The 17147-nt window shown below is 44.8% G+C and overlaps 1 protein-coding gene across 4 annotated transcripts in view; it reads left to right on the top strand.

Moving 5' to 3' along the window:
• LOC142578068 (uncharacterized) overlaps positions 1-8360 on the top strand; it is an 85812-nt gene extending 77452 nt beyond the window's left edge. For all 4 annotated transcript variants that reach the window (XM_075687484.1, XM_075687482.1, XM_075687485.1 and 1 more), the window contains one exon: positions 8112-8360. In XM_075687484.1, the coding sequence (XP_075543599.1) occupies positions 8112-8260 (149 nt within the window). In that variant the 3' untranslated portion in view covers positions 8261-8360. The remainder of the gene's footprint in view (positions 1-8111) is intronic.
• The last annotated feature ends 8787 nt before the right edge of the window (positions 8361-17147 follow it).

The raw sequence follows: 17147 nt of genomic DNA, 5'->3' as shown, positions 1-17147 counted from the left end.
TTTAGTTTTGATTTAAACTTTCATATAGCTACCCCTTTGCTTTCTAATAGCGTCGTGTAGTCCCTTCTATCGTTCGTTGCGAGGTGACTGGCTGCCTCTCGAGCTTCCGTGTAATTTTTTCAACTTTAATATGCGTTAGCGGCACTTGCAGAAGACACTGATATGATAGCGCTAATACACCTTGTAAATAATGATCACCATAAGAAATTATAAAAATGGCAAGACCGTTTCTGTTCGGCGTTCTCACCTCATTTATTCGTTCCTCCAAGCTCACTAAATATACGCCTCTCACCTTGTTTTCCCGCACGACCATTTAAAATAGAAACAATTTGTTCTCTTGAACCTTAGTGTGGGCAGCACCGTATACAGAGAAAATTTTTCTCAGCTGCGATCCACTTGTTAAACGACAATCCTCTGTCGGAAGAAAACTTTATAAGCATCGACTGTACTTATCATGGCATCATATGGTCGTGCTAGAGCTGCTGTGCTTCTAGTGATGTACCGTACTGGGTTGACGCCTTGTTTGGAAGCGCCCTTCGTGCTCCAATTTCTTTTCGCTCTTTACCTCTTTTAAACCCATATACCCTGCCCTCCCACCCCTCGTAATACAGGATAGCATGCTGCAAACTCACCTTTCTGGCCTCTCTGCCTTTTCTCGTTTTCGTTCTCTCTGTATCAAACTCTGCAGTCTTCTGCACAGTAAACTTAAACGTTTACCGTGCAGCAATCACTCAGCCCCTAGGGTCTTAATGAAGCAGGATGATATTGAAGTCAATATACAATATGTTAAGTCCAAATTTCCGTATAGGCTGCTGCTGTTGATGAATACACGAAACTACTGCTCGAGTACCGTACCTATATTCAGTCGGTAGAGAAAAATCAGCGTCATACATTAAAGCTTTCTGCGGACAAGAATGTCCAAAAGCCGAGAAAACGAGCCGTCATAAATGATTTCGGATAAAAGTGAACAACAGCAGTTTATTAGGGAATCTCGTGGTAGCCAACGTATCGACAAGTGGGCAATTCGTTCGTGAAGAAAAACTACGAAACCAAGAAGCATAAATGCCCTTAAAAACATCGTTTAGAAAATCGCAGAAGCAATGAGACGAAAGTGTAAAACCACTAACGTGGTTTAAAACAAGTTTACCATGGCAGCAAACTGAGATTCTGCTGAGTGGAACCAGAAGAAGAAATGCTAATATTCAAAGAATGTACATGATTTTCTAGCGTTAGAATGAAGGTCAGCAAAAACGATGACTTGAATAGCCCTAATGGTCTAGACAAATAGAACGGTACAGGTCAACGAAGGAAAACGAAAACACGACCTTTATTGAGACATCTTCTGCAAGAAGTCTCCAGAATCTGGCTTGAGCTACTTTCAGTTCAATTTACCTGCTTATAGCTAGCAGCACATGCTTTTTCCGCTTCTTATTCAAGCTAACGGCATCTATGCGATAAACTATTTTGAAAACCAAGCTAAAGTTAGTTTAAGCAATCGTACAAAGTCTATTGAAGTATGTTAAGGTCTTTCATACCGTGGAGTTGCATATGTGTTCCACGAAGCAGTCTATGAAATACCTTTGAGTACACAAGCACAGCGCACTCATATTGAAGAGGTGTAAAAAGCAGGAGCTTAAACCATGTCGAGGCATGGAATATACAAGACTGCGGAACGAAAAAGCAGTCTTTGTATATCTCAGGATTCATAATACACTATTGAGTATGCGCACAATGGCCATCGCTCACTTTTTACCAAAGCAAGTGGGAATGTCTTCTCGAGGTAGTATGGCAAGCAATTAACTGAAAACAAACTTGATGACATTACGTTACTCAAAGTATTGTCGACGTTTATCTTTGCCGCATCAACAAGCAATGTTAAACCTTTATTGCTCGGTGCGCCACATATGTCCCAAATGCCACAGATTATGCATAATTTCCAAACTTGTGAAATTTTCGCCACCCTGGACACCGAGTTATTTGCTGCTGCTTAGTGTGACTACCATGACGACGTCATACAACTCCGAACAGCGCTGCGGCGTAATTCTAACATTTGTTCGCCAGTCGCACGCCATTATGTGTCGATGACGTCAGATGCTACGCCCTTGTGCCGGCTTCGAAGCCCGCCAGCATGCACTTCTCTAATGGCACTTGTTTTGTCTTTTCCTGTTCACCGTTTATCACCGGCTAAATACTATTACAAGATTAACGCGCAGCGCATTGTATTGTATTGCAATGTAATGGAATTACTTCAAATGCTGCCGCCGATTTTATAAGGACAACCTCGCTCAGAGGGTGCAACTACACCGTGCTAAATGCCCCCTCCCCCCTCGTTGTAAAACAATGCCTCGGCGGCCGCCCACGGCACTTCGTCGGTTGTTTGTTTAGAATGCGGCTGCGTGTTTTTTCTCTCTCGTTGCTCGCGACATTCGTGATGTGCCTGCTCCTTCTACGATTGCTAGTGGGGCTCGTGCAATATGTAGAACAGTAGCACGTTGACTTCGCCTCTTCACGTCACTTTTATATCCTTAAAGACTTGCTGTGAAACGGCAATTTGTAGACTACCGTGCAATTTTCCAGAAACTGTTCCAACGCAGAATGCTTTCTTCGCGATAATAACATCAAGAATGGCGAGCGTCTGATGTGCTTGACATTTAGGGCATTAAATAAAGGGTGGATTAAAGTGCAATTACAAGCGCAATGTCTCCCAGATCAGTGGCAAGATCTTCTGCAACGTCAATCTTAAAGTACAGATGAATTTCAAGCAAAAATGCCACTGAAAAAAAGCTTTCTGAAATAAAGAACAATTGCTGTTTTTTTTTCGATGAACGTTCACAGCAACAGAAGCCACCGCGCTAAGAAATATATAAACAAATGTCTGTACTCTGTATTCTTGTTATAATGAAACACGCTATAATAACATTCCTGAAGTGCTGAGGGGAATTAATGTTCTTTGGTAGGTGCGTCAGCACGCAAAAGATCGTTTTCTTTTGTGTGCTAGTGAACCTCAGGAAAATGGCTATCACGTGTTACGCCACCAATTCCTGTTGCTTTGCACTCAGTAGTCACAATATTTCACCATTCCAATCACTTTTATACATAACCGACACGCAACAAATGTCTGTTGTGTGATTATAAGGTCCTTACGCGTTCAAAAAGAAAAGGCAACGTTAGCTCGGACTCCCGATCTTAAGAAGTTCAAAATCTTACAGCATCCCTCAATAGGTGTACCCCATATTTTAAATATTTTAGAGGTTTTTTGTTTTAGCCACGGCTACGTGCAATTAATAACTCAACAACTTGCAAAGGCTTGTGAGAAAAGCTATAATAAGGACTTAATTGTAAAAATCGAAATGATTTTATGAAGCGCTATCTTCATTTACAATGGTGCGTAATTCCGAACGGCGTAAACTACTACAGCTGTCATTCTGTCACGCGGCCGGCTCAAAGGCTCGCATACGATGGGTAGAATTCCCGGCAGAACGGCCGTGAGGTTGCATTGCTGCGAAAGCAAAATCAAAAGTACAGCGTTTAGAAAAGACGGCATCGTGAATTTAACAACGACGATGTTTCCAATTAGCTAGTCCTGCAGCGCGCTTCAACCTGAGAGAGGTCAGCAATAAGTAAGCGTGCCCGTATGTACGAAATTTTCTAAATTGTATTGGTCTGCACGTAAGAGCCACTCAATTTACCACATGGCATACATGAAAAGATGACATGCGAGAACATTTCGGCGCTTGTCTCATGTGAGATATTTCCTTAAATACGCAGTTTGGTAGGCAGGCCTCAATGTTTCGTATCTTCGAGGTTGTTGAGACGCTGAAGGACACAAAAATTATGAGCATCACGCTTGCGGGATGATAATGTCATGCTTGTCATTGTGTAAACGCAACCACCGGTTCTTCCCTTTTCGCTCTCCCCCAGTGCATGGTAGCCAACAGGGCTCGTCCTTAGTTAACCTCGTTACCTTTCCCTCTTCGTTTCTCTCTCTCTCTCTATCTATCTCTCTCAACCACGGCCAGGATGCGCTTCAAACCAAGCGGGCAGTCATTCGTTTCGACCGATAAGAGATTACCTTCGACGTCCGATTCTCTCCGCTAGGAGAGCAACCGGTGCTGGGGTTACTAGCAGAAACTTATGGTTGCCTCTTCTAGAAAGAGGGAAACTTGTCTAATCAGACTGCACGACTGACACAAATAGCGATGTACATTCTGGAATGCACGTAAGCACCAGCTATTAAGCTCCAATCACATATAAATAACCGACACGCATGACATTGATCAGAATTTGACGAACAACGAGAGTGCTCGCCGATATCGCTGTGCATTGAGCGTAAATTATTTTTCTGGGCTCAATTTTGTCATAAGGGGTAGATTTCGTAAATTGCAAGTGTGCCACAGTCTTGGTCTTCACAGTCAGCGAAACATCACAATGTTCATCTAGTCGCTTGGGATTACTCTGGCGGTGCTAATTATGTGATTTATGACATCGTTAAATATATATATGGCTTCGTTCTCGCTGTATGAACCATCTTTCACCGCCATTAATCGTTGTTTCTTCCTTACGTGACATTGGTGAGGTGCACGAGGCTATATAATACGACTGGTCAGATGGGCTTGTACGATTTAAATCCTAAGTATAGGTGCTTTGGCATGCAATGGTTGTGTTATGATGACGCGCCTTCACGTGTATCAGCATTCTCCCATGTTTGTAGAATGTTGCAGATCGACTCCGTTATTTCGGAGCCCAGAGCAATTGCTTAAAGATTCCAAACATAATTCTATAATTGGTACATGGCGTCACTTCATAGACGCATGTGTCTCTAGGTAATGTTTCTTTACTCTGTCTGTATTCCTGTTCATATATGCAGGTAGCTTATTCATACATTTCTTTTCGTCTGCGAAGAATTCACCTATTTATTTTAACTCCTTTGCCTCAAATGATGGTATAAAAATGCTAAACAAACCTTTAACTTTTACGAGGTCGCTCAGTGGGCAATTGTAACAATATTATCGCTATTATTTCTTACTCTGAAAATGTCAGATCAATTCAAAAATACATTTAGTTTGTTCAACAACGTCCATTCAACTTTTTTCAGCTCCACTACCAATTTTTTTCGTCTATGAAAACAGGTTGAAATAATAGAGAGTGGACTGAGCGTAGTACAGACGGGGACACGATAGATATCTACCGACCTTCCAAATATGCCTGCCGCACTTCTTAACATGAGTCAAAATGCCCCTTATCAGCGTTCTTCCGCTCTTCCCGGGATGAATTCGGTGACTCTGACATGCGACGATTTCGGAAGGCTATTTACAAAGGCAACATATATATCAGTTACAGCTACGGAAGAATAAATGTGTTGTCCACGCGTTGTGTCACATAACTGGCCACATTTATAACGGCCATTCTCCCGTGACTAGTTATTCTTGCATTATGCTGACAATCAAATTAGAAAGACACAAATGTTGTATAAAATGCAGGCAGTTTCGTGGACGGAAAGTTTGCTTTTGCTCGACTAGGGTGCTAAGTGTTGGTTCAACAGCGAGAATTTACGGCTGATGCGGGCTCTGCTATTATAAAATCCCATTTTGGCTAATATCTCTCGAGCACACGGCAGTGAGTCTTGCGACATTTTCTTAAAAGTAACTAAGTAATGCCGCAGAAGGCAAGACCACTCTGAACTATATGCTCTACTACAGCATTAGTGGATATTTCTTGCATCATATATATCAAATGGCATTCGGTGAACAACAAACACTATTCGGGAGTCCTTGTGCACGGTGTCCCTTGAGAGAAACCAGGGCAGAATACTGGCATTAGTATCTAACACGGCATTAATACTTCTCACTCAACTGTTACCGCACCTTCACCACAGTTTCACAACGCAACATTCTTGAGCAGTTAATTGTTTAAAATTGGAGTCCTACTTCAAAACCGCGTCTTGAAGTGCTGTGCTGACCAAACCCAGATAGCAGAAATTTTCACACAAGTAGAATAAGATTACGATCATTAAAAAGCAACTACACCACTGATATAGCGATTCTGGATGGATGGATGGATGGATGGATGGATGGATGGATGGATGGATGGATGGATGGATGGATGGATGGATGGATGGATGGATAGATGGATGGATGGATGGACGGATCGATCCTATGAGCGTCCCTTTTCAAAAGGCGTGGTGGGCGGCGCCACCAAGCTCCTGTTCTTATTTTGCTAATGTCCTACCTCTCTTTTCTTAGAAAAAGAACACACATCAACAATTAACGGCATCAAACTTTCTGAACCACTATTGGGAACATTGTTTTTGTATGCCTCCGTTGTTCGTGGTCTCCCTACTTTTCTGCCAGAAAAGCATCACTCGCCCCTTACTACTCTTTATTGTGGACACGTTTACTGTCCCCTGTTCTCCCGGAACACAAGTACTTCAAGGAGGCCAGAGAAGCCTAGACCAACAGTTTCGCTGAAAACTTCGCATTTTAGTCAAACATGTTCCATAGTTTCCCTAGCTATAACGCAGCTAGCAGATTCTTGTTCCTTGGTGTACCTCGCTTTATAACTACGTGTCCTGTGGCATCCTGATCTGCCTTCGAAAAGTAAAGATTTTTCTTTTAAGTTATCAGGAATTGTCTCTTTCCTGATTTTCTTCTTCCATTTAGGTAATCATTCATAGCAGGTTTCTTTTCCTTTGCTGACACCCGTGAGATTGTCTCAGCCTGTCTGACTTTGCGTTTGACTTTCTTTATTGCCATGTTGCTTACCATACCGGTCGCCTGCTTGCTGGTAAGCTTCCTAGTTCTTTCCCCCACTGTGAGTGAATGTTTTTCCGGTACAAATACCTGAGAATTATTGCAACTCATTTATTTTCTTTAATATTCCTTAGTCGTTCTTCCAAATCAATTTTACTCTGAGCTTCAGTCACTTCAAAACTCACTTCACTCACTTGTCGAGCCCCTATTACCCTGCACAGATTCATTTGTAGTCTTCCCGTGAGCGCTCAATGCGAAGCGTCCCACTGAACTTTGTTTGCCATAGAGTCCTGATTGTGCCCCTGACCCCTATTTTGAAATGTAAGTCCTGAAGCCAATACTCCTTTTCACATATCCCGGAGCACCTCACACAAATTCTATGCCCAAAGCGCTCTGTCTTATTATGGCCCTATTTCTCTTCCCCTTGGCTAATATTGTATTTTTTTCCTATGTTTCCATATATATAGCCATCGTTTATGCATGCGCCAAAGTATCTGTATTCTTTTACCCCAGGTGTTTCCTCACCCTGTTCATTAGTGAACTCTGCTGCCACCATGCGACAAACTCGATATTCTCCCCATGAAAATGCGTTAGATTTTCTATACGGATGCGACAAAGCCCAGTTAGGTCAACCATGAAGTGCACACAATATGTTCGAGAAGTTCTTTTGTTCACGATGTACATAGGGCTTTACCACTGCTTGCGGCGAGAATTCAGTTGTCAGCAAAATTACGCCCGTTCCTGCACCTTAAGGAATCAAAACCACGCGCCTCCACGGCATAACCCGTAGGTGACACTATCTTACAATAAACCAATTAAAGTCACTTAACTTATATTCCTCGTAACGTAGTATAGTAATATGACTACTGTAGAGTTTCCTTGTTGCTGTTTCCCATTGCATCTTTGATTTTTAGTTGCCCCTGCGCTGGTACCCTAAGGTCTTAGGCATGTGAAAAATAAATGCTAACAACTTAAATAAATATATAAGTGGGGTGCTTCTGAATATTTTGTTGTTTCATTAAGTAGCATGAATATTGATGTCATCTCTGACACTTCTGTCACTTCTGAAACTTATAGCAAGCAGAACCTCGTCTCTGTGTCTGGAATTTTTTTACTGCAGAGGCTGTTCTATTCCGAGCACGTTCTAAGCCGCCTTTTGGACCTCCACTACGACGCTATCTAGAAAATTAACAAGAGGCCAAAATAAAACAGATGTGTTTGACCAAATTGTGTGCGATGAAGACACATCCATTAAATTACATTCGGATACTGTACATTAAGAAATAGCGGGGCAGCTATTTTTCAGCGTTTATTGGATGCTGCTCTGTATAATGCATTCTGTTTTCTTTTTCTGGGTTCCAGGTGGAGATCAATACGAAATGCATGTATGGAATGATAAAGTTGACAGAGAAAGGCCAGAGTGCCAAAAGCAATACGAAACGTTATCTAGCGGAAAACAATCATACGACGTTTATGCACAGACCTGCAAGTCTACTGGCCAAGAAAACTGATAATAAAGCTTTTCACAAGACCAGCCTCTTGGCGAAAAGGCAATTTCAAAAGTAGATTTTGTAGAATGTAGCAGTAAAATGGAGCGTGTGTTAAAATCAAATAACACGTCTCTTTGTTTTCACTGCATCCTTCATAAGAATTCGTGCCAACCTCAACAGACTCTCTCTGGTATTCTCGTGCTTTCAGCCGACACTACATTTTCACCCATTCTGCCGCAAAACAGAAATCCAATAATCTCACAGTTGTCTACGTCGGTATTATTTATTTATTTATTTATTTATTCATTTATTTATTTACAATAGCTCAGAGGCACTAGTGTAGGGGTTTTATGAGGGGTGGGCGATTACAGATGTGTTAGTCGTCAATTTCATCGCAATAATTTTTTCCCCAGTGAGTCTTCGCTTTAAAAGGGGGTCGAAAAGGTATTCTCGATCACCAGGGTCATAGAATGGCGCCCGCGGAGTGTGGAGAAACTGGTTCATGCTAACAAGCCTTGGAGCGCCCTTAATATGAAGCGCACTGCTGAGAAGAGTTTCCCGAGGCAGGCTTGAAGAAGCCTCCTTCTAAGAAAAATGTAGTATTTGTCGTTCTACGGTAGAATTTTTCGCAGGCGAAGGACCACTCTCGCAGAAACAGCATGACAGACGGGCTTGTTTATGCCCACAAATGAATTAGGCGCGGCTATGAAGTCGGCTACTCACGTTGCATGTACACGAGAAGTCCATCAGCCGTCAATTGTCCCATTTGATTTTCACAGTCCGCGAGAGCCATCTTTTCGGGTCTCGATGAAACGAAAAAGTGCTATTCGGCAACCTTTAGGGTTGTCAGTGCACTGGGCAACGTAACACCCGGCCATTCTGTAGAAACACCGCATGATGAATGCCGCGATCGGCGTCTGGTGGCAGGGCCGAAGCCAGGAGTTAGCAATAGAATGGCGGCGGTGCAAGCTGAAAACCGGTCATGGCGTCAGCGGCCTCTTCAAAGAGTGGCACCACCCTGAGCGGTGAGCGCGCCATCCAAGGCACCTTATGCAGCAGTCCTTACACGCCCTTCCAAAGATTCTGCAGCCGCTTGCTATTCAGCCACTATAATAAATAAAATAATGCAAGAGCAAGCTGCCTATGACATTCCCGCTAGACCTGAATCGACAGCCCTTCATCGAGTGGCGGCGATCATAATGCTGCTAACTAAATCGAAGGACCCATAAGCTATGCTCGCACAGTAGTTAATACGTAATAGTAAGCTCCTCCACTTCTTAAGAAAAAATTGGAGGACGCTTAAGCTTCGCCTTCAAGAGTGAAACGCGATAGCGTTCCCGTCGACCCGCCAAGGGGTGTAAGACAATGGGCTACGGCGCAGCGACTACGCGCCCCGCATCGGACGCGGTGAGCGTCGAGCAACGCAGCGTTCGGCGCGACAACGAAATGTGCGCTTGAGCAAGCGACGCACGCCTGAGCCTTAGAAACAGCTAGTTTCTAAGGCAACACCGCGTTCACTAGAGGCGCTTTTGTACCGCTTTGAAGCATCGAACTCGTGGTTCAGTGGTAACGTCTCCGTCTCGCACTCCGGAGACCCTGGTTCGATTCCCACCCAGCCCATCTTGGAAGTTGCTTTTTATTTATGAAGTGCCTGCCGTGATTTATCGCTCACGGCCAATGCCGCGGACGCCGACACCGACGACACCGGCTTTTCTGCGACACGAGCTCCTTAACGCTATCGCGTTAAAAGAAACAACAACACACGCATAAAATAAACAATAAGAACGACGCGTAACAACACACCCCGCAACATCATCTTGAAAAAAGAAATGGTAAACAAGCAGACATTTCACAAGAGTTTGCTGTGTTCATTAATGCGACTCAACGTGACCAGTTTCTTCCTAGCTGACATAATCTTAGGAAAAACTGCACTGCAAACCTAAACTGCCGCCGCTTCCCCCCCCCCCCCCCCCCGTTGCGTTCACCACTCTGCCGACCAAAAAAGAAAAGTGCACCTCACTCCGGCACTGCACGATACTCTACACGTATTTGCAGACTACCGGTGTCATACACCATGTTGTTGCTGTGCTGGTTGAGTCGGTGGTGTACTGGTCGCACAGGAATAGTTCGCCTGTCTCTCGCCCGCAAACGCTCAATTGGCCCTAGTCCCATAGACACCATTCCCCATTGAAACAGTAGCGGCTGCTGTTGGTATCGGTTGCGATAATGACCTGTTAGCCTGTCCTTGGTTTTCAAAGCTGTACATTCACCTAACTATACTGTCGTGCATAGAACGCCTTATGTTTTGCGGATGACCGCTTTTCAATGCATTATTACTGTTATCAAGTTATCCTACGGCACAATACAGGTTTTATTGTATTCCAAATTTTTATAATGATGTTGATAAATCTGTGGGCATCACTTATTGAAACTTCGCGTGCCAACAAGAGCACCCTAACATAAAACTAGTGCAGGGGTTCCCAAACTTTCTGGTCTTTGGGAAACTTCCACACCGGCCTTCCGAGAGGGCCACGGAAATGAAAAAAACTGCCCTTCTAATCATTCACCTTTTTCCTGTAACGTGTGCAAGCCTGTCAACTTCTGACCTGGCTTAACACAGGCTTGCGTGAACGTAATAACGAATGCACCCTATGCGAACAGCAATGAATGGAGCCTAGCGGATGCCCAGAGCTTCAGCGAATGTTTGCAGTTGTCCGTTTGTTACCGTTGAAAATGCAGTGCTAGTTTTGTATCCTCCCTATCGGACTGTTTAAGCATACTTTGTGTACGCACTCACACTACAGTATTGTATCCTGGCCAACACTTATCCGACGAACTTGAGCCTCCAGTTTCAATTCGACGACCAACGACTGTACTCGCCGCTATCGCTACTCTTTAAGTGTTGGTTTGGTTTGTGGGTAATCTGAAACATTTTTTTTCTTACTTGGCATTTTACTGCCTCCAGGCAGAATATGCCAGCTGGAAATACATATGGTTGCGGTGGTGAAAGCAGATGTCGTGGTCAGATATGTGGTCAGTGCCAAAGGAGCCAGACGGACACTTTTCAAATGACATCATCGACGCCATCGAATGAAGACCCGATCATGACAGTGTGCTAGCTCTCAAGAACATAGGACGCCTGAAATTTTTCGAATCAGCAAAGAACGTCTTTCAGTCCGCTAAAGTACTGGTAGCTGGAAGTCGCAGAATAAACACGGAAATACTCAAGTGGAAGTGATACGCCCGCCCTCGTGTTTTGTCAACGTATACAGGCTGCTGGCGTACGTACTTGATGCACCGCTGCTAACAGCACTGCTACCATACAGAAATATGAAGCGCACAGAGTTTTCCACATAGACAACCAGATTGAATACACCGAACGAAGTGAGAGTAGTAAAAAGGGAGCTTAGCTTGCCAGTACCAAATTTTATTAGCATTGCGGACTATTGAGTCAGGTCCCCTTCATGAGTCGAATATGTACTCGCTGTGGCAGGGTCGACTGAGGTGTGCACAAGACAAAGCCTTAATGCACGTGGCGCGATATGCTTGACCCTAACCAGGCTTGTGCTTAGCCAATTTCACGAAAATAATTACTTTTAATTAAGTACATTTTCTCCCTAATTTTGTAACTTAACTATTATTCTGTTTACTGGGTAACACTCACTGTAGTTCAATTACTTTTTCAGTCGCCAATTGCATACAACCAGTTACGTTTTCGACGCAGCAAGCTACAACACGTTTCGCAGCTTTCACTTAAAGGGGCCCTGAACCACTTTTATCGAATTGGGGAAATACATTCGAATACCAGCAGTGGTTGCTCAGTGCCAGTGCTGCTAAGCATGAGGTCGCGGGATCAAATCCCCGCCACGGCGGCCGCATTTCCATTTACAGGAATTCTGGACATACGTTAAGTTTGCCTTTTCTCTGCCACGTGACGTATCGACCCCAAACAACTTAGATTCGCGACATGACGTATGCCATTGCGCACAACTAACGAAAAGAAAATAAAGGGAGGCGCACCCTGAGACTCTTGCTTCACCTTGGTACTTACGAAAGAGCGCACTTATGTATCAGCCTTATCAATAAGACTACCATCTACATGCTCTATTGGCAATGTATTACGAATTTTGCTAGACACCTTGCCAGCTCCGGCATTCCGGATGAGATGTCTGGCCAAGATAACGGCTCCCGCAAAGTTCCGTTGATCTTCTTTCTTCATTGCTGTTTTTTTATTATTTGGGCACCACTGCGGCCGCGGGCTTGCGTACAGTCCGCGTTATGTTTCGTGGGTTTCCTATACAACCGATGTGATGCATTAAGAGGAAGCTTTATCTCGAGCTTTTCTTCGATTCCGGCTGCTCAAATACATGTAAAACGCATAAACAATTTTATGAGAAAACTGCTAAACAAATCTGAATGAGAACTGTTGCATTTAAGGATGTTAAATCACAAAGATGGCTGCAATAATCATTTTAATTTAGGCCATGGCATTTTTGACATTTATCGTCAGAAATCTAAATCTGAAAAAAAAGTACGCAGCCTACAAATCATTTAATTAGCGTAAAAACTGATATCGCATCTCCCTAAGCTACATCCCCTGGAGAATCTCAATGAGACAAATTTAACGTATGAATTTACGACGTATGTGAATTTCTTACAATGTTTGTAAAAGTTTGGCGAATGCTATATTGAAAAGTTAGTCACGCACTTCAGGGTGGCATATATCATTCTTGTGCGCAATAAATGAATTATTAGATGCAGCTTACAGAATTACGATGTTGTTTTTAGTTACTCAGGTACAGAGTTGTATACGTCAAGTACTGTTTCTTGAAATATTGTAGTTTTTCAGAATTTATGTAAAAGAAGTGGAAGCTAAATAAAAAATGAGCTTTCTGTAATCGCATTTTAACTGACTCTTTTTTTAAGTTCAACATGCCTCATTCATTTCGGTGCAGAAATTTTCAGAAGAAAGGATTGCCCATTTCCCTTGTAGAAGCGAAAGCTACTCGGTAGGTTCAGTTTAGAATTACATTGTTGCAGAGGAAAGAAGCAAGACGAATAACGTATTTATAGTATGACGGCCGTGTTTCGATGGGGGCGAAATGCAAATAAATCCGTTTGCTTAGATATTGCTGTACCTTAAAAAACCAGAGGTGGCTGACATTTTCCGGAGCCCCCCACTACGACATGCCTCAGCTCACATCATGGTTTTGGCATGCGAAATACCGTAACTTAATTAATTTTTTATTTACATAATGTACAGTAATTTGTAGTAATTGACAAACAAGTGTACAGTAGACCAGTCTCTAAAGCGTTGTCTTCTTCAGTCTCAAGCGCATGCTCATCTTCCTTGTCCTTGTGCAGACCTGTGCAAGATATTTTCACCCAGCGTGGAAGCGCCGTCCCAGTGTTTCTTAGGCAGAAAATTACTAGTAGCATTTTAGGCGGCTGACGTGAACGACGTCACGGGAAGTCTGGGTGGAGCGAGTAGTAGATGTGACTGGAGAGATTTCGTAGGTTACCTCGGTCACCGAGCACCCGGTAACTTATGTCGCGCTCTTGCGGCCCTTACCGAGCACCCCGTAAGGAGCGCAGGAGCGGGACATAAGTTTTTCCGAGAGGCCGAAGCGGCGGGTGGGAGATCACACAGGTACAACATCCCCAGCGACATATTCGGCGTCCCGGTGACGACAACCACAAATGCTTTTCTGCTTGTTCTGAGAAACACAAAGGCGACGGTGACCAACTTAATTGGTTCCTTCTGCTCGAGCAGCATCGCGGGTTTACTGATACACGAACTCTTGTGCGGTAGGGAGTATTGTTTCAAAAGGCAGAACAGGATCTCGGCCGCACAAAAAAAAAAATGGCGAGTAACCGCAGTGTTGTTCCGTGGTGAATTATACGCGAACGTGACAAAAGAGAGAGCGGTATCCTAGTCGCAATGGTTGTAAGAAACATACATGGACAGTATGTCCGTTATCGTTCGACTAAGCCGCTACGTAAGACCGTTCGTCTGCGGATGGCATGCATTAGTAAATTTGTGCTTGGTAGAAAAAGAACGGAGGAAGTCGGCCACAACTGTAAAGAGGAAGGAGCGACCCCTGTCGGTAAGAAGTTGACGAGGAGCACCGTGGTGAACAATCATGTTGTGCAACAGGAAGTAGGCTACGTCTGTTGGAAGGGCTCTGGTGATGGCGAAGTGACTAATATAATCAGTTCCAACGGCAATCCATTTGTTGCCTGAGTCAGATGTAGGGAAAGGTGCCAGGAGGTCCACATGGACGCGATAGAAGGAGTCGGTAGGAGCGTCAAGAGGTAGCAGTCGACAAGCAGGGAGCACAGAAAGCTTCTTCCAGCGCTGAAACAGCTAAGAGGCGGCGTAGCGGCGGACAAATCGGTACAGACCGGATCAAAAAAATCATTGCCGGACACGGCCGTACGTACGAATTCCCCGAAGTGACCAAAATTGGTAGATCGTGCACGTTGGACAAAACAGTGGTGCGAAGATGTCGAGGAATGATAAGCAGCATCTCAGATCCACTAGGGTACATGCTGCGGCGATATAAAGTGCCGTCCTAGAATAGGAACTTGCGAAGAGAAGGATCAAATGATCCAGGTGCCAGCTTTTCCATGATACGGGGTATGATTGGATCTCCGCGCGGTTCGGTAGCGATGTCAGCAAAGGAGATAGTGAAAATACAGAAACAGAAGCATAGGTCACTGGAACATCAGCAGGGTCGACTGGAAAGTGGCACAAGCAGTCAGTATCCTGGTGCAAATTGTCCGGCTTGCAAGCAACAGTGTACAAGTATGTGTTGCTTACAAGTTGCCTAAGTCGCTGTAGGCGTAGCGCCCAGCAACCTATGCGATCGGTATGGTCTTTTAGGGATGAAAGCCAGCAGACTGCATAGTGGTTTGTGGTGACTGTAAAGCGCCGACCACAAAGGTAAGGGCGTAATTTCGCCACTTTCTATAGACGTACAAGGCAATCACGTTCAGTAATGAAATAATTCAACACAGCTAGTGAAAGCAGATGCTTGGCGTAGGCAGTGACGCGGTCATGGCCTTGCGGGCGTTGGCGAAAAATGGCACCGATTCCATGACCACTGGCATCCGTCCAGACTTCCGTTGGAGCGGACGGGGCGAAATGCATCAGAGTGCAGATGTTAGGAGAAAGATAAGCTCCGAGAAGGCGGTTGCTTCTTCAGGTTCCCAAGAAAATAAAACGTCTGCATTCAGAAGAGCAGAGGGCAGGCGACATCCGCAAAATTGTGCATGAAGCGGCGACGTACGGGCACAGGCTCACAAAACTCCGGACATCTTTAGCACATGTCGGCAGAGGAAAATTCTCTACTGTACTAACTTTGCCCCGGTCTGTGCTCACGCGAGCTGAATCAAGAAGATGACCGAGGTTAGTAATTTGGCGGCGTCCGAAGTGATATTTAGACGAATTAAGTTGAAGGCCAGCACTGCGAAACGCCGAAAGAACGAATGAGAGGCACCCCAGGTGCAAGGCAAATGTAGGAGCAACAGCGATGACGCCATTTAAGTAACAAATACAGGTGGACCACTTGAGGTCATGCAGGAGTGCACCCATCAAGCGTACAAAAGTAACTGGCCCATTACATAGGCCGAAAGGCAAGATTTCAACTGGTATAAGCCATGGGTTGTTATAAAGGCGGTTTTCTTGCGGTCCATGTCGTCGACTGTGATCTGCCAGTAACCGGAACAAAGATCGATGGAAGAAAAGTACATCGCCGTGCGCACGCAGTCCAGGGCGCCACAACGCGTGGTGGAGGGTATAAGCCTTTCTAGGTGACCTTGTCGAGGTGCCTGTTTTTCACGAAGATGCGCCAGCGTCTTTCTCTTTAACTAGAACGATAGCGGGCGCCGAAGGACTGGATGATGGTTGAATGATTCCATGAGAAAGCATCTTCTTGACGTCCATTTGAGTGACTGGTTCATGCAAAGACACACGGTACTGTCGCCTGCGAATAGGGCGTGGCTCACCAGTATCGATACGGTGTGTCGTGAGAGAGGTCTGACCTACAAGGCGACCAAGGTCAGAAATGTCGCTGAACGTGGAAAGCAGGTGACAAGCAGCAGGTCGGCGTGATGAGGCAGAAGTTCGGGAGCAACCATGTTTGTGACCTTAGGAAGGACAGCCTGTGAAGAAAACGAGTCAACGGGTGACGACGTAATATAAGCAGTCAAGGCTGAAAATTGCCAAACTTCTGAGGAAGACAGCGCACCTAAGGCTATGCCTTGCTATCGCATGTGGTCAACCATTCTGAAGTTGATGAGATGGAGGCTGGTAGAGTTGTTGGTGATACTGACGACGGCGTGGGAAAGAGCAACGTGATGGGCAAAGAGGACGTCCACGAGAGAAACACAACACAGCCACCATCAGGCACAGATGGAGCTGGATAATGCAGGACGATGATCATGGCTTGCGGGGAGAATCGAATGTACTTGGTGAAGCAGAGCCTGCTGGGGACTTCCTCAGGAAGATTATGTTGAACAATTTCGCCGGAGCAGTCGCTAAGCGCGGAGTGAGCGGATAAGGACTTAAGGCCTAGATTAACGCCGTTGGGACACTCTTGAATAAGAGTAAAGAAAACAGATGTCTGGCGGTCACTGTCACCAACACGAGTGGCACACATTCCTGTTGTTGCCAGTGCTCTTCCATTAGCAAGTCGCACAAGGCAGGACGCCGCAGATGTCAGGACTTTCGTGAGCCGTCTACGAAGCTGGTCGCTCATCACAGAGATGTGCGCGCCTATATTAAGCAGAGCAGTGACAGGGACACCATCATCGTCGCATCAACTAAATTCATATCCGTCGGTAAGGTCAGTAGAGCGCCTGCAGTCTCGGTCGTTCTAGCAGCGTCACCACTCGGAACTGCACC

Source organism: Dermacentor variabilis, chromosome 4, assembly GCF_050947875.1.
Source record: "Dermacentor variabilis isolate Ectoservices chromosome 4, ASM5094787v1, whole genome shotgun sequence".
NCBI lineage: Eukaryota > Metazoa > Arthropoda > Arachnida > Ixodida > Ixodidae > Dermacentor > Dermacentor variabilis.
This window is presented reverse-complemented; position numbering and strand designations above follow the sequence as displayed.